Genomic DNA, 18,884 nt, shown 5'->3' with positions numbered 1-18,884 from the left:
ATCACCCCAAACAGGAACTCTGAAACCAAAAAGCAATAACTCCCTATTATTTCCTCCTTCCAACCCCTGATAACCTTTAATATATAAATTTACCTATTTAAGAGATTTCATATAAGTAGAATCATACAATATTTTTATGTCTGGCTTATTTCACTTAGCATATTGTTTTCAAAGTTCATTCATGTTGTAGCATGTATCAGAACTTCATTGCTTTTTAAGGCTGAATAATATTCTCCTGCATGGCTGCATCATATTGTGTTTACCCATTTACCTATCAGTTGATATTTGGGTTATTTCCACCTTTTGGCTACTGTGAATGATGCTGCCATGAACACTGGCATGCAAGTATCTGTTCAAGTCCTTGTTTCAGTTCTTTTGTGTATATATGTAGGAGTGTGTGTGTATATATATGTATAGAATTGCTAGGTCCTATATTAATTCCATGTTTAGCTTTTAGAGCAACTGCACAATTGTTTTCTACATTGGCTTCATCACTTACATCCCTACCAGCTATGTACAAGTGTTCCAATTTCTCTACATCCTTGCCAACACCTGTTATTTTTCATTTTGTGATTATAGCCATTCTAGCAAGTATAGTGTCTCATTGTTGTTTTGATTTACATTTCCCTAAGATGAATGATGTTGAGCATCTTTTCATGTGCTTATTGGCCATCTGTATACCTTTTTTGAAAATGTCTAGGCCTTTGCCCAGTTTCTAATTGGGTTTGCTTTGTTGTTGTTGACTTTTACTTCTTTATCTCCTTCTAAACCTTCACTGGCAGCATCCTCAAAGTCTACATGTATACTAACAGTCTGTTCAAGGTGATTTGGGTTTTCTCTACCATGCTTTTCAAAATTCTGCTTGCTTCTACTCATTCTCTAGTCCTGAAGCCTCTTTCATATTTTTAGATATTTCTTACAGTAGCACTACATGCCTAGGTGCCAAGATCTGTCTTAGTTGTCATTCATAATAATATTACTTCACACTTAGCTGCCTAAAACACCACATGCTTTATTGGCTCACAGTTTCTGTGGTTTCGTAGTCTGGACAGAGCTTACCTGGGTCCGTTGCTTCAGGATCTCACAAGGGTGCACCAAGGTGTAGACTGTGGCCGTGGTCACATCTGAGGCTCAGTAGGAGAGGGGAGGGGACTGCTTCTTAAATCCCGTGGTTGTCAGCCACATTCAGTTCCTTCCGTGTCGTTGGACTGAAGCTGTTATCCAGAAGCTGCCCACAATTCCTTGCCACCTGGGCCTTTCGCATCTGACTGCTTACTACTTCAGAGCCAGCAAGGGAGAGAATTTCTTGAAAGAAGGACATTACATTGTTATGTAACATATTCATGGGAGTGACAGCCTGTCATCTTTGCCATATTCTATTGGTTAGAAGCAAGTTCCAGGTCCCACCCACACTGAGTGGGAGGGGTTTACACAGGATGTGAATTCCAGGAAGCAAGGCTTGTGAAGACCATGCTAGAGTCTTTCCACTGCATTACCAAAGTTAAGAGACCCAGGAACCAAGGAGGTTTATTATATGATTTTTCTTCGTCTTCATGGGCAAGTTTACTTAATCCTGTGATGAACCAAAGTGATGCTCTTTGCAAGTCATTATCATCACTCTATCCTACTGGTTCCCTTAGCTTTCCCTTGGGGTAAAAAATAATATTATGGAGGACTCGATACATGTACGGTTTCTCTGGTGCCACAAAAGATTCCATTATCCCAGTGTGGCCCAGCCAAGGAACAATCACTTAAAGCAAACCAAGAAGAAAATAGTTCTAACAGTGCTCTGATTCGTTCATGCTAACAGAGGTTCCAATGAGAAACCAACGTGGATTGAACCACAGCAGATCACAATTTGTAGCATGGAGAAATAGGACAAGGAACATGATACGGTATTGAAAGTCTAGTCTATACAGGATTGTGAAAGACAATGCTCTTCACAGAGACTAGGTTTGTGGAAAAATGGATAATTTATGGAGAAATATTGCTGGACTATTAATTCATTTTTATAGTGCAAAATGAGAATGAGTAGTCATGGGTAAAATTAAAATCTTAATTTTTAATGCATCATGAAATGTATCTGTGACTGTCAGTGCTTTAAGAAGCTAGAGGTCCAGGAGAGCAAATAAAATTTCAAAACTGTTTAACTTATCATTTGGTAAAAGCCAGCTGTGTGTTAAGGACTAGAGAATGAGGAACCAGTGGCTGGTCTACTGTGTAGCTATTTTATCCATAAATTAATAAAAATCCTTGCACACCCAGAGTCACCAAGGTAACTAAGTTTAGACGCCCATTGTTGTTTGTGACACTAGAGGCCCAATCAGGAGTTTAACAAGAGGTACGTCTCTCAGTGGCACGTGTTTGTTGGGTGAAGGAGTTAGGGGGGCAGAGGGACAGTACTCCCTTGAAATTGCAGAGAATCCAGAGTTAGGAGCTTGTAAGGGCTTAGCCTCTGAGCAGACTCTCCCAGGTTGAATTCGTGAGTGAAATCCAGACATAAAGGGACAAACTGGCAATTTCTAGTTCCCTCTGACCTCCCTTGCAGAGGGCGACAGTCACATATCCTGGTGTGCCTTTTGTCATGGGACTACTATAGAAAGAGAAAGAGAAGGGGGAAAGCACATTGTTGACCACCTAAAAATGAGGCCAAGTAAATCATTTATAACACTGGTTGAAATTTCTATGCTACACGCAGTTATCAAATTATCCAGCTGTGGACTTTCAGCTGTAATAATATGCTGAGTGTGTTCAAGGGAGGGCCTGCTGTAGGCAGAGATGAGAAAGGATTTATGCATTATGATTTATTTTGCTGTGGGGAAGTGGGAGCTCAGTTGCTGTGCCTTTTATTAAAAGTCGAGGGTTTTATAAGTATTTTTGGTAAGATTTTCCTTTGCCCTCCCTACTCTTATTGTTGGTTTGTTTTTGTTTCTGCAAGCTGAAATTCATGTCAAGGAGTCAAGGACTCCTTTTTAAATATGGGCAAAATCACCTTGGAAACAGGAGGTGGCCTTCTATCCACAATGAGAGAAGCTACACATGGATATTTTGAATTAAATGCTGAAAGTTCTGACGTTCTGAGCTTTCTTGACTTACTTCTTCCAAACGCGTTCTTAAAACAAATGGCAGTTGCCTCACAGAACGATCCTTGCACCAACATGTATGCTAATAATCACTAAGGAGTCAGGATGCTTTGCTTTACTTATGGTAACTGCACATCTGCACAGGCTTCCTGAGGTCAGATGCTTTTCATCTATCGTGTCCTCAGTGTTGTTTTGGCTCTTCTATCTAGAGGTCACACTCTCTTAATTAGAAGCCTCCTTCCCCTTCCTTCCCACATGTGAAACTGTCCAGAGTCCTGAGCTCCCGGACTCAGGGCCCCAGAGGACTATCTGTCTTAAACAGTCAAGCACACAAGGAAGAGTGGTAAGTGTTCAGTTGCACTGGCTACTCTTTCATGTGGAGATTTAGAGACCTAACCATTTTCCTGATTGGTTCTCGACTCTCTGAAGGCTCCTTCCGCTGTGAGATATCAACCCTCTCTCCCTAGAAGCATGCCTCCTCCTTACATTTGAGAGGCTGACTTTGGACTCTGCTGTTTACTTATTTGCTTTTCTGTAGTCCACACGGCTGCCATCTTTTCCCATTCTACCAGACGCCGTGGATGTGATGTCCCGTCCCTTCCCTTGCCATCACCACCCTCTTTGTTCACCTTGGGCTATCTCTCCCTCAGGTGGCTGGCATCTATGCCCTCCTGGCCGGCATCTGCTCCAGAAACTCGTCCTGCACGTGACCCCTCACCCTGAGCCTTTGGAGGCTCAGACCCCTCACTCAGGCATGGAGAGCTCCTCTCACCTCAGGGGCTCCAGTGCCAGCAGGATGAGGAGACACCAACTCCTGTAGTCCAGCCTTCACTCTAACTCTGACGGTGCTATTTTGTCTCTGGAGCTTGGTGGGATTTCCTTGCTTCCTTGCAAATAAAGTTCAAATTCTTCCACCCTATTCATGTAAAGATAGATCATTCCACTCCTTTTGCCTTTTTCTATTCACTTCTCCTCAATCACCTTTTTTTCTTTCGCGGTACGCGGGCCTCTCACTGTTGTGGCCTCTCCCGTTGCGGAGCACAGGCTCCGGACGCGCAGGCTGAGCAGCCATGGCTCACGGGCCCAGCCGCTCCGCGGAATGTGGGATCCTCCCAGACCGGGGCACGAACCCGTGTCCCCTGCATCGGCAGGCGGACTCCCAGCCACTGCGCCACCAGGGAAGCCCCTCAATCCCCTTTTTACTTCACTCTTCCCACTCCTACCTTCTGTTCTTTTCCAGGATGCCCACTGATGCTCACTTGCTTCATCCTGTTGACTCCCTTCAGCTTGGCCTGGCTTCTTGCTTTTCATGGCTGTACCTGTTACGGAATCCATCACATTCTTCATTAAATGTCCCTGGTTTGATGGGAAGACGGTTGAATCGTATCAACATTTGCTGTCAGGAAACTACGTTCCCCGAATTACCTCTCTTACATTCTGGAAATCAGCTGTTTACCTCTAGTTTTTGCTCATTAAGATAGTGTTTTCTGACTATGGAGAATAGTATGGAGTGTCCTTAAAAAAATAAAAAAAGAATTGCTATATGATCCAGCAATCCCACTCTGGGGCACATAGCCAGGAAAAAACCTCTAATTCAAAAAGATACATGCACCCCACTTCATAGCAGCACTATTTACAATAGCCAAGGCATGGAAGCAGCCTAAGTGTCCATGGACAGATGAATGGATAAAGAAGATGTTGTATACATGTACAATGGAATACTACACAGCCATAAAAAACAATGAAATAATGCAATTTCTAGCAACATGGATGGGCCTAGAGATTATCATACTAAGTGAAGTAAGTCAGAAAGGAAGACAAATACCATATGATACCACTTACATGCCGAATCTAAAATATGATACAAATGAACTTATTTACAAAACAGAAACAGACTCACAGACATAGAAAACAAACTTGGGTTACCAAAGGGGAAAGGGAGGAGAGAGAAATTAGGAGTTTGGGATTAACATATACACAGTACTACATATAAAATAGGTTAAAAAAAAAAAAGGACCTACTGTATAGCACAGGGAACTATATTCAATATCTTGTAATAAACAATAATGGAAAAGAATATGAAAAAATATATATATAATGTATATCTCATATATATATATATAAACTGAATCACTTTGCTATACATCTGAAATTAACACCACATTGTAAATTAAGTCTACTTCAATAAGGAAATAAAGATAGTGTGTTCTATCCTGCACATCCGGGACTTGGGTCTGTTTCCCTGTATGCATCTCAGGTTGGACACACCTGTGATAGGGAAGTACATTTTGTGATTTTGAGCACTTAGCGAGACACAATTGCCAAATGTGTCTCACTAAGTTTGGCTACATTCAGAATAACATCTTCCCTATGAGCTGTAAACCTGTGCCTTGCCAGGTTGTTTCCTTCTTATTTTTTGTTTGTTTCCCTCCCTTCGCTTTATTTCACTTGTAGTATTAAAGATGAGGAGAAATTTGATCCTTCTAAGGCTAAGGAAAGCCATGTATATTTGGCTAAAAATTGGCAGTATGACTGTACATGTAGAAGTATAGTCAATCACTGAAAAATAGGACTAATTGTCAATAGTAATTCAACTCTTTTTGGGTAACAGGTGGTCATCTAAATTAAGGTAGCTGGACATCATTCTGAGAGTCTACAAATAAATTTAAAAATACAATAACTTGGCAGTATGTGACTTGAAGCTTCATGCTAAAATTAGACTAACTTTTCTTTGACATATTAGTAGGATTACAGCTTTATTTGATTCGAGGATGAGAAATGAATTCCAAATACAATTTGCTGCCTTTATATTCATAACCTACTTTATCTTTCAGTGTTTATGTTTAGAAGATACATGCCCTACTTAGGTATTTTCTATGTGTTCTCATTTTTTGAGTGTCTGTTTGAAGGGTTTTTTGTTTGTTTCTCCTCTAATTGGCTGCACAGGAAGATCCATCCTGCATTGTGAGTCTAACATTTTTTCATTGTCTCCTCCGCATCCCATTGTCTGTGCACACACAGCATGGCCAGCGCCACATCTGCCTCCTTCCCTGGGTGACCAACCAGAACACGAAACGCCCCTCACGCGGAGCATGCCCATGGGTTCAACATTCCGTGCAGGGCCAGAGAGTGGAAAGCCTGTGGCCTCACGTTCCACTAAACCCTTGCTTTCTTCCTCTTGGTTTCCTCATTACAGATACTGCAATGAGCATCTGCTGTGCCCCCCACACATGTTCTGGACAGGCTGGGGTCCCTGGGAACGGTGCACAGCACAGTGTGGAGGCGGCATTCAAGCTCGCCGCAGAACCTGCGAGAATGGTCCTGACTGTGCGGGCTGTAGTGTGGTGAGTAGTACTCCTCATCCCCAGCCCACAGTCTAGAGCTGGGAGTCCAGAGTCAGCACACACTAGATGCTCTGCAAACACAAGGTGTCCTACAAACTCTGAATGCTCTGCAAACACAAGATGTTCTGCAAACACAAGATCCTCAGCAGACACTAGATATACTGCAAACATTAAATGCTCCATAGACATGACACATCGAGGCACTAGATGCTGTGAATCACATAAGTCTTTCTGGTTAATGAGAATGTCTGGAGGAGATACTGGGAATTCAGAGTATCCTGAAGGCTGATTGGAATAAATATTCTCGTGTGGGATATACTGCCCAGGAGTTTTCCGGTTCTCATTTCTGAGCTAGTACAGAAACTTCAGTCTGCTTAACTCTGGGCACTATATTTGGTTTGGGAAATGGAATAAGGTCATCATATCAGGCCTGCGCTAAGTTATAAAATGTGGACAAACCTGAGACACTGAGGATTGAGAACCTTTATGGGGCCATTGTCAGAGCACATTTGGTGCCAATTCTGAGGGAATAAAAGACAAACGATGGTTTTGTTTTTCTTCTGCCTTAATGGGTCCTATTTCCCTTAACACTTTAGACTCTCAAATAAAATTCCACTTGTCAAGGGCCTGTTGTTGCTCGTCCTGTGTCATCTGTCAGAATGATTGAGCACCAAAGGCTGCTGGGCTTTCACTTTATTTGTCTGCCCCTGGTGCTGGCACTGCAGAGTGGCTGCAAAGACAGTGCAGGTGCTTTGGTGGAGAGGTTCAGCCTGAGAAGGTCTGGCTTGGCGCCCTTCCTCACTGGTCTTCCAGTTGGTCTTTGCAGCAATTTTGTAACCTTGGCTCCTGAGGCTTAGGATGTTTCTGTGTTGTTGTTTTTGTGAGATGCAAAGACCACACACTCCAGATAGCCTTGGGAAATTTGGAGAGAAGAAGAGGATTATTAGATGCTTTGCCAGATATCACGTCCAACCCAAGGAGATTTCTGTTATTGGGATTTGCAATTAGATTTCTTCCCCTTTGCACTGGCAAAGTTTGCAGTAACTTTAATCGAATCTATCACTGATTATAGAGGCACTTTCTTCCAGGTCACCCTGAACTAGCTTTCAACCAAGGAAAATCTTAGTATCCAGTTTAGGATGATGTAGTTATTGATATTTCAGATGCTAAGATTTTTAATTATTTATGAAAATGTGGCAGGTGAATCTGTGAACAGTCACATGTTCTAGGAAAACAGTTCAAATGTGGTAGATTTATTCTTTGCTGAAATATATCAGTCCTGTTCCCGGTGGCTCGACATTTAACACTGGGATCTCCACTCCCATATCAAGGTATGTCTCCTCTGCTGGGAAACCACAGGGATGGATGACCTGAGTTGATCTTGCACTTTAGTCTCTAAAACTTTGCAATACGAAGAACTCAGAAAACATTTCAGGTCTTTCATTTTCTTATCACAAACTGACTTCAATTATTACATTTAAAAACAGTTTAATGAAAGAAAAATTATATTAAGGAAAGAGTAGGCTATCTCCTACGTAGTCACTGGAGTATGTGTGTGTGTGTGTGTGATACATATGATTATAAATGTAAAAACTGAATGTCTTTCCAAAATGTTCATGTATTTTGGCTTTATTTGTGTCTAAATTTACAGAATTACGGTTTATGAAAAAATATAACATCAGTTTTCAAATCCAGAGTAATATCATGAATGTTTCTAAGAAGCCTAATATAAGATTTTAGGTATTTTAGTTTTGTTTTCTTTTTCTTCCCCACCATAGTTAATCTACTGGCCATGTAATTCCAGGAAGGTGTTATTATGGTACACTGGAGCAATCTATTCTTTTACGATAGAAGCGCAGCATTGATTTTTTTCCTGCATGGCTTTTTTTTTCTATTTATTCCAGTTTCTGTCTCTTCTAAGGCAGGAATGCCAAATGAGGGACATAAGCAGAATGAAGGAGGGGCTTGGTTTCTTTGCTTAGAAAATGTTTCCTATCAGTTCAATTTATAAGATTTTTTTAAAAAAACTAGTAGCTATTTAGGTAAAGTAATATGTTGATCATATTCTGGTTGCAGTTTAGAAATCTTTGGCCATGAAGTATGTTTGTTTTTGATGTTTTGTCTTCTACCAAGATAGTGGCACACAACAGTGTAAATCAACTGTACTCTAATATAAAATAGAAATTAAATTAAACATTAAAAAACAGAATTAAGGGGGCTTCCCTGGTGGCGCAGTGGTGGAGAATCTGCCTGCCAATGCAGGGGACACGGGTTCGAGCCCTGGTCTGGGAAGATCCCACATGCTGCGGAGCAACTGGAGCCTGTGCTCCGCAACGAGAGGCTGCGAGCCTGTGCTCCGCAACGAGAGGCTGCGATGGTGAGAGGCCCGCAATGAAGAGTGGCCCCCGCTTGCCGCAACTAGAGAAAGCCCTCGCACAGAAACGAAGACCCAACACAGCCGAAAAAAAAAAATACGGGAGTCCATGTATTTTCTGCAAGGCTCTCCAACCAAAGAAGCTAGTGTAATAGGGAAGAACAAATCTGATTCCATATTAGATCTGTTCCTTTAAAAAAAAAAAAAAAACAGAATTAAGAAACAAATGTAAGGACATTTTAAATTGGAAAAAATGGTAGTGGCTGTAAGTATAATTTATGGATTTTGGATTCATGAAATTGATTATCTCCTTGCCGATATCTGGCTGGATGACAAGTCAGGTGATATTTCTGAGTCTCTGTCTCCCCCACTAAGAAGAAGGTGATCATTCATCCCTCCTAGAGCTGCTGTATCAGGTGCGGTGATGCCCCTGATGTTCAGCCACAAGGTCTCACCTTCCCTGTGAGTTCTCTTTCCTACTCTCATTTCTTTAATTGTTATTCCTGGGCTTCAGCTGCTTCTCTGAGTCCAAGCTTATTACAAATGACTGTATACTAATGGAATGTTATTTACACAGTAAAGGACAGCTTTGTGAAAAGTATAACAATTTGAATTTCCTGAGCACTACAGCAGCCAATAAAAAAAGAGTTGGTTTCAATTTCAGGTATGAACAGGATAAAAAAACTTGAGAAACTTTTCTTGCGCCACCATTTTTAAACTGAAGTTTCATGAAAAGATTTCCCATATTTCACCCGTGATATTCATACGTCCTTGTCTTTGATTAAACCTCCACGCCTTTATTTAAATCTCAGTAAGAGATGGTCAGTTCAGACAGTTAAAGACCCTCATTGAGAGCCATTTGTTTTTTCTGTGAAACTCTGTTCTTAAAGTTCCAAATGTTGATATCTTTTCACAATTCTGATTTCAGTTCTTTTGCTTACATATGTAGAAGTGGGCTTGCTGGATCGTACGGTAGTTTTATTTTTAATTGTTTGAGGAACCTCCACGATGTTTCCAGTAGTGGCTGCATCATTTTGCATTCCCATCCAAAGCATGCAAGGGTTCCGATCTCTCCACATCCGGAAGAATTGAAATCAGGATCTTGAAAAGCACTCTGCACTCCCATGTTCATTGCAGCACTATTCACAATAGCCGGGATGCGGAAACAACCTAAATGTCTATCTACAGATGAATGGATAAAGAAAATGCAGTAGAGATGTACAACGGAATACCACTCAGCCTTTAAAAAAGAAGGAAATTCTACCTTGTGTGGCAACATCAACGAACCTCGAGGACATTAAGTGAAATTGGTGCTAGAAGTGAAATTAGCCGGTCACAGAAAGACAAATACCATGTGAGTCCACTTACAGGAGGTATCTGAAATAGTCAGATACATAGTATCAAAGAGTGCAAGTGTGGCTGCCAGAGACTGCATGGAGAGGGAAATGGGGAAATCAAGTTTCATCTAAGCAAGGTGAGCACGTTCTAGAGGTATCCTCTACAGCATTGTGCCTTCTGTCAACAACACGGTACTGAGCCCTGAAATATTTAAGAAGGTGGATCTCATGTTAAATGTCTGTCATGTTTACCATGACAAAATCAAATAATAAAAAGTAAAGTTAAAGAAAAATAAGTTCCAGATGTTGGAGGCTTGAGGGCCCATGAAGGCTTGGGTTGTTTGGGGAGCTGATTGACGCGTACAGAGGGAGAGCCTGGATCTTTTGCAGTCGTTAATTGTGTGACTCCAAGGCCCACCCACTATCCTCGGGGCCCCTGTCTTCCTCCGCGAAGTGCAGGGCAAAGCCAGCTAGAGTCCAAGTTCCCTGGCCCTGAAATGACTGATTCTGTGATCCTGGTACCCCTTCTCTGGACCCTGGTGGCACACGTGTCCTTCCCTGGTGGCGGAGGTCTCTGATGAGTTTGGAATGAGATACATCAGGATCCTTAATGGACAGACATTTTCTACCACTTCCAAGTGAGCTTGTCTAGAACCCGCAGGAGTGCTGGGTTCCTCCGGTCCCCGCTGCACCTCCCCAGCTCTCCACAGCATCCCTTCACGCCTGTGGCCTCCCAGAGCGAGTAGGCAGGTGAGAGAGGAAAAGCCAGCCCCCAGCTCTGCCTCTGAGTCGGCAGGACACTTGGGGCCCTGTTTCGCATCTCCAGGCTGCATCCTCGAATGCAAACACCTGGCTGTCTCGGAGGATACACAGAATGTATGAGGTACATGTCTATATATCCTACTCAGTGACAAAGCAACATTGGCAAACAGAAATAGAAATTGTCACCATCATTATTGGCATCAAGTCACAGTCTCCAGGACAATGCTTCTATTCTTGAATAATATACCATTAACAAGTCACATTTTATGTTTTTCTATTTAAAGTTACTTTTATATTAATATTTGTGTAATTTATAATTTGTGTTTATATAGATATATAAATTTATATTAAATTTAAATTATTTTATGTTACCTATATTTGGCATATGTGTTTCACTTTTAACCTCTTTTGATAATACCTGGTAACCGTGATGATGATTGTCAGATCAAGTCTTATAAATCCTAGCTTACTGCATAGTGTCACATGAATTACTGAAATGAGGTTATCATTAGACAAACTCGGGTTGTTATCCAGGCACGTTATGATAGGCTGGACTCCTGTGTCACATAACAAAGTGCTCACAGTAACCCTGGATGGCAATAGAAATAAGGAGAAATGGCATTCTTTATTGAGTTCTTGCTGAGAGCTGGGTGCGATCTATCTGCTCTCATTCTGTTACAACTCTGTAAGTGTGACTCTGCTACACCAGTGCTTATGGATGAAGGAAAGTGAGACAGCCCAGGGTAAAGTGCCCGAGGGTACTGAGCCTGCCCCTAGAGGGGTGGGCCTCAGGGAGAACTGGCACCATTCTGCTCACTCTTTCCCTTCTACCTGTGAGAAGATGGGCTGAGAGAGAGGGTCAGGGTCTGTTCCAGGTCCCACTGCTGGGATTCAAGCCTAGACCACAGCAGTGACTTAGAAGTTTGAGGTTATAATTATTTTAACGTAAAATTATTAGATCATTTTAGAATAGCCACTTGGGGCTTAATTACCTTTGGCATATTTTTGTTTAATTTTTAACCTTTTTCAGTCGTATATGATAGCCATGATGATAATTGTTATATCAAGTCTTACAAATCCCAACTTACTGCTTGATATCAAATGAAATATTGAAACTATAACCAAGCACACTGGAGTTACTATTTAGGTGTGTTATGATAGACAGAAATTCTGTGTTACATGATCAAATAACTTTTATTGAGCACCTGCGGCCGTGCACTGTACTAAGAGTGATCAAAATAGATTATGTTTATTTTCCCTGTGTCCCTGCTAGGCAGTTTTTATTATTTTCTCCACTTGGAGATGGGAAAACTCAACTTGAGAAAGATTAATGAACTTAGCCAGTACCCAGGTGCTAGTGGGTGACTAGGCCAGCATTTGAGAACTGGTTCTTCGGGCACAAATAGAATTTAAATACACAACTACATTTGCATAATATTTTTTGATTAATGTTAAGTAATGAATGATAAGATTTTATTTTTCTTTACTCTTATTAAGTACAAAGTGTATCTTAAAAGAAAGAGGAGGGTTTTTCTTTTTTTTCCATAACGCTTCTCTTCTTCATTAGCACCCTTGATGTCCATAATATTGCAATAATATCCTTTCTGCCAACCATGAAAATTCCATTAATAGATTCTCATGATCATGGAAATTAATTGAACTCACAACCCAAATCTTAATCAGATGTTTTGTTTGAAAATTACAACACAAGAAAGGAAGAAAGACAAAATGTTATAGTACATAAATAGAATTGCCTCTCAAATTAATATAACTCGGAATTCCCTCAAAGGTTTAGCAGATGTGTGAAAGAATAAAGCTAAAGACTGTGTCACATACAGCAAAGATCGTTCAAAAGCAGAAACAGACTTACTCCTGCCAGCACTATATTTATTACTGAAATATCACACACGGCGTAAAACAGTTGACAAAAGCTGTGATTTCACATATCAGCAGGGAGCATATAGGAGAGATATCTATATCCTAGATACAAAGGAACTGGACCACAGAAGCCCCTGAAAGGTTGAGAATAAAGACATTAAAATCAATACATGCTGTCAAAGGGATTCCGTGAAGGTTAATCAGAGTTGATATGACACACTAACACTTGTTTGGGTCAAGTAATGGCACCATGGATACATTTAGAAGCAAGTAAAACCTGGCAGTTGGAAGTTTAAATAGGTTGTAATGTACGAAAATAATGACAATATTACAAAGATAACTTGTTTTTGTGTAGCACAGTGGAGTTCGCAAAATATTTTGAGAAATGTCATCTCATGTGTTCCTGGTTTTCCAAATAAGAAAATCTGGGCCCAGAGAAAATAGTTTATGGGCGCGAAACCCTGAGGTTGTCAGAGCAAGACCCTGGGTCCAGGTCTTCTGCCCCTAAGGAGCTGAAAGGTCCAGGATGCTGTGGCCTCCTCAGAAGATGCTAGAACAAGAGCTGATTAACTGACAGGAGGTAATGTCCCCGCCCACAAAACTGGATCCGTTAAAAAAGGAGTTATTAGAAGACTTATTTCCTTTTCTCCTAAATGATAGTTATCTTTACTGCCCCATCTTTCTTTCCTTTTTTAGTACTAAGTTACCTTCAAGAGAATAATAACCTCCTTGCAATGGCACCTGCGTCTCTTCAGATGGGATAGCTGGCACCTCCTTTCTGCATAAAGTATGGAGGAAACCTTAGCTGGGAGAGACTGAAGTTTTTCAACCTGAACAAGTAGTTTTTGAGTTGGCTGCTTGACGGTATGGGTGGTTGGTTTCCTTTGCACTCCGGTTTGGTGTTTCCTCACTTTTAAAGGTGGTTTTCTAGAGATCCACAGTCCTGCCGTGGAGGACGGGAACATTTCTGCGAGGAGGTACATAGCACGTTTTCTCTTTGTCCGATTATGTTGGTTTGCTTTTGTTAAGTTTGTACAAGGTAAGCCCAGCTTATGCTAGATTGAGGTACTTGAGCATTGCCAGTTGACGTCAAGCTGTATGTGTTAGTTAAAGGGTTATTATTTCACTTTGGACCAAGATCCATTTCTGCATGTTTATTTGCTGCTCCAGCAATACCTTGAAAGCTCGGTCACAGACGCTGACCTCTCGCCTGGGCTTCCTGCATGGGCTTCTCATGGAGCTGTCTGGAAGCTCTAGTTACTTTAATGAGCCAGTGGCCCTTCTGGGTTAGATACAGTTAACTTTATCCATTGTTTATGAAAATACCATTTCATAATTCTAAAAAGGCTATTTTCTGAAGTACCATTTAATAAATAAAATTAAGCAAAACTCAAATAGTTGATTCTAAATCAGTGGAAACAGTGAAACGTTTTTATAGATTAAAAATAATATTTTTCATCACTGTCACTCTTCCACTGCACTGTGCTTATGAAATGCATTCACGTGTATTTCCACATATTCTTCTGCAAGGGGAATGATCGCTCTCCCTAGCTAAAACTGGCTGGATATTACACCTTCCGAAGCATGGGAATGCAAAATTGGCTTTCCTTTGTTATGTGAGATCTCAGTGAAGAGCTTGCAAAGATGAAAGATTGTCAGTGTAAAGATGCCACATGTTGTTAAAAGAGGCTTGAGTATTTCGAAAAAGTTAATATCAGTGCACAAAATCAAGGAGTAGTACAGTGGAGAGCTGAAGAAGTGTAAGCATTCTGAAATTTAGACCTGGAAGTTTGGTCATCAAGTTCAAGAATGGTGTATGATGCAGACGGAGAGAAGAGAAAATGATGGATTGTAGGAGTTACTCCATCAAAAGTCTGCCTCTAGAGCACAAAAATTATTCTACAATCTCTGGTAATTATAGTTGGTGTGGAGATCTGGAGCATTTCACAAAAATGTTTTATTTATAATGTTGGAAGCGTCTGTTGCCCAGATTTCTTTGCAAAGAATCAGGTTTGTTTCTGCCTATGACAATTCAAATACAGTGATTGCAAAGTTAGTTGAAAAGAGAAGTTTTCATGAATAGAGGTCTTCTGTTGTAAAAGTGACTTAAGTGAGACAGACAGACACGTACACACACAAATTCTTCCTTGACAGTTTACCAATAAATTCCACGATAAAGGGTTTCCAATATCTGATATTAAAATACCTAAAATTTACTTATGGAAACACAGTAACAGAATTCTCAGCCATAACAATTTCCACTAAATGACCATGAGCTTAAAAATCTTTTGGAGGCCTACTCAAATACACAGTACACACAGAAGAAACTGATTTTCTAATGGCATAAATAAATACTCAGCTATAGGAAACCCAGGCCTCTTTGAAATGATGCCAGATTTTTACCTGCTACAAAATGAGTAATTAAATGTGACTTTCTAAATTTAAAGCCTTAGTCGAAGTTCCTATAAAAACAATTAGGGAATAGTCTTTTCCAAATGCATCTTCAGTCTTGGTAGGCCTGTTGACACGCTGGGCTAATTGTGGGTTATCCACAGAGAACACTCCTGGGGTAATTTAGTCGATTTGATGTCTCTGTCAATTTGGACACTTATTTTTGGTCAATTTCTGTAGCTCACCGTGTCTCCTTCTGGTTGCGCCGGGCACTTGCCACTGCAATTAAAGAGAACGCTCTCTTGGAGTCTGAAAAGGCTTTGCTTGTTCATAGTTTCTAAAAAGCAATTTATTTATCCTGTCAAGTTGGCCTTTATATGATGTGCTGTGTTGCCGTCCTTCTCGTTTGGAGTTGAGGACTTCCTGTCCTCCACGTGCAGTTTGTAGCGTCAAGGATGCACTGTTGCATTTGGGTATTTCCCTCCCCACCCCAATTTAAAAAAAGTCATATTTCAGTCCAGCACCTCACTGCACAGGCTGGGGCCATGTTTCCAGGAGATATTTTCATGTCTTACAGTATCTTGAGCCATGGCTGCATGAGAACATCCTGTCCATCCAGCCATCCCAATCCGAGACCTGTGGTTCTACTTGAGGCTAACTCTGCTCAACCAACTGATGGGAAAGATGGAGGGAAGCCGGGGTCCGATCTACTGTAGGTTCTGTGTTATAGAAGCCAACATACTGACTCAGCTGACTCATTTCTAAAATCCCCTCTAAAAGCAAGGAAATAAAGAAGCAAACAAAAGCCTGGGGAGACATCCCTCCGATCGGCAAAGCCTTTTGTCATTTACTTAATTGATTGTGCCTCTTGTGCTGACTCAGGTTTGCAAGACCTGCATACATCACAGTCTTAATAGATGTTTGCATGCGCTCATACTAATGTAGCTAGAATCTGAGCATCTTAGTTGTTTTACTCATTTTCATGCCATTATTATTGAATAACTATTAAGCTTCTGCCCTATAACAGGCTCTGGGGATACCACAGTGAGTAAGGGACTCATGGTTCCTGCTTAAAACTTGGGAAGGATTCTTCACTTGTGAAGCTTAACCTGAACTGGTCCATGCACAAGTCTGTTCATTAGTTTGTTTTGGTTTGTGGGTGCTGTCGTTCAAAATATTCTTTAGTGCCAATTTTGATTTAACAAGAGTGAGGTGTGTTGTAGAAAGAGTTCACATGTATGCTATTGCAGCCAGAGAGTTTTAAAATAAGTTTTGATCGTTATACTTGTTATACTTGTCACTTGGTTTTATTCATGGCCTACAGTTGTTCCTTTTGGAGGAAGTAGCGTAAGTGTTTAATTATATCAACAATATGTTTTAACTGGTGTTTTGCTTAAGATTTGCATTTCCTATTTTTTATTATTTCTGAGTGCCTCCAATGGAATTACTGAACATGTATAATTTCACTTGTTAAAACAACGCGCATACATAATAATTTTCAAAGCAACTTGTAATTAAGTAAAGAAGGAAGTAACAGATGTTGGAACGTGAAAAAAAATGGTTTAAAGCACTGAGTATTTTTCACAGATGCCATGGTTTCTTTCTGCCCAAGTGTTATGCCTTTATTAATCCTCAAATCTTCTAAGCATAAAAGCCTAGCTCAGAACTCATCTATGTGAATACAAGAAAGAATAAAGAAGCTACTGCTCCATTTAGATTTTTTTCTAAGTAGAAATACAAGGTTCCATTTAGAAGCCTTCAGCATTTGTCAGAATAATTAAAAAGCTGAATTATTTTGCTCTGTGATCTAAGGATGTGCTATAATAACAAACATTCTTAGAACAGTTGTCTGTTCATTTCACTCCACAGCGTGTTTTTTTTCAAGATCTGTTTGACATGCAGAATCTCATGAGGTTCTGGTTTGAAAGAAATAGTTGCAATAAAGGCTCTTGAAGATGGAGTTGGCTCGTACCGTGTCACATTCTTGCATTATTATATAAGCCAAGCTACGTGAGAAAGTAACATCCTACACACTACTATTTGGGATCTTGCTTCTATCATGATGTGAAAGGTTTTCCACATCTGTTCCAGTCTATCCTAGTCCCATGAAATTGCCCAGTTTACAACTATTGAAAAGCAGTCTTTCAAGGAACTCGAGTGTCATCATGTGGGAAAAAGAAATGGCAGTGGCTGTAAGAAATAAGCTGTGGAATCTACCTTATAAAATTATTCAGACTCCGCAGGAGCACATGAGGCATTGCCTCTCAAAAGAGAGAGAGACAAAAATAGCAGTGGCAAACAGATGGAATCCAGACATCAGGAGGAGCTCTCTGATGTTCGCCAAGCAGTTTTCCTTAGGAAGCTTACGTAATTGATTTCCTTCTCTTATCTTCTTGCCGCTGCTAATAGCTTTTAGGGATAAGCCTTGACATCTGAAAGTGAAGGGTGGAAAGGAACTCTGCCTGTTACATGAGTCGTGTTTGATAATTGATTTCCCTAAAGCTTGGTGTGATCTCATATGTAGTTGTTAATTTCTAGACGGTTTTACATATGGAAGAAAAGCACATTCTCAATGACATCAGTTACTGATTCATGTCTTCCATTCTACCCTCTGTAGAATTTTCAGATCTTTTCATCTATATAAGTAGTCAACCAAAAATGTTGACTATTTACTGTGTGTAAAGAACTGTACGAGGTCCTATGGAAGATGAAGGTATGCAGATGCATACAAGAAAACTCCGAACCAAGGGAGAAAAATATAAACCTAATGGCCAGAATATAAGGAAGAAGCCAGGTATGCCAATGGAACCATTAAGAGAAAACAGTGAGTCCAGAGGAGGGAGAGGTTACCTCTGGCTGGCTGGTCAAGGGTCCCAAAGGTGTGGCTAGGATTTGGCCAAGTTGAGATGGGAATGGGAGCTTCTCTGTGAAAGAAACATGAACGAAGGCTGTGAATCAAAGGGCGTGGGGAATACACTGCGATCCGTAAGTAGTGTCATTTGCGTGGTTGAGGATGCATGAAGGAATATGGCAAGACGCAGACAGGGAAAGTAAGGTGTTTCATTCCTGATAGGTCTTGGGTATCAGACTAAAGGGCATAGATAGCCATTTGACTCTTACTTACTTGCTACTTCAGTTACATAATTGGGGCTAGGATAACTTTCTTGTGTTAATATTTCCACAATATAAACCCATCAGTGATTTCAAGCAGGTAAGCCACATCATGTTTTCGATTATGTTTCCTTATAGCAAAAAAGAAAAAAAAATTGTCTAGATTTTACTATCTAAAAGCAGCCATCTAATTGTAAATACATACCTGATGTTAGGCGTGCAAATCCGTGTGGGTGTGTAGATGTATAGTCCTTATTCTTAAATTTGCTACTTTCCCACAATCGTTATTTCAACATTAGTAGGTGCTTATAAACCTAAAAAAATATAAATTAAGGTCAGTGTTGCCCCCAAATATGTCATAGAAACTTGAGTTTAGTCCTATTTCAAAGGGGAAAGTTCCATAACATTAATATGAGATAAATTAATTTGTTTTTAAACTTAATACCAAAAAAGAAGATATTTGAGATTTTTAAAGTCAAGGACGATATCTATTTTATTTGCGATTATATCCTCAATACCTAGCAGAGTGTAAGAAAATGAATAAATGAAACTAGTTATTAAATTTATGTACTAATTTTTTTAAAAGATGATGGCAATTTGGCAA

At 40.3% G+C, this 18,884-nt stretch overlaps 1 protein-coding gene across 4 annotated transcripts in view; it reads left to right on the top strand.

The window, feature by feature from the left end:
- Nucleotides 1–18,884, top strand: part of SEMA5A (semaphorin 5A) — a 486,740-nt gene that overhangs the window by 418,229 nt on the left and 49,627 nt on the right. For all 4 annotated transcript variants that reach the window (XM_067730359.1, XM_067730362.1, XM_067730361.1 and 1 more), the window contains one exon: nt 6,280–6,427. In XM_067730359.1, the coding sequence (XP_067586460.1) occupies nt 6,280–6,427 (148 nt within the window). The remainder of the gene's footprint in view (nt 1–6,279; nt 6,428–18,884) is intronic.

The sequence above is a fragment of the Pseudorca crassidens genome, chromosome 3 (assembly GCF_039906515.1).
Source record: "Pseudorca crassidens isolate mPseCra1 chromosome 3, mPseCra1.hap1, whole genome shotgun sequence".
In the NCBI taxonomy this organism is placed as follows: Eukaryota; Metazoa; Chordata; class Mammalia; order Artiodactyla; family Delphinidae; genus Pseudorca; species Pseudorca crassidens.
The sequence above is the reverse complement of the archived record's forward strand: the minus strand, read 5'-3'. Positions and strand labels throughout refer to the sequence as shown.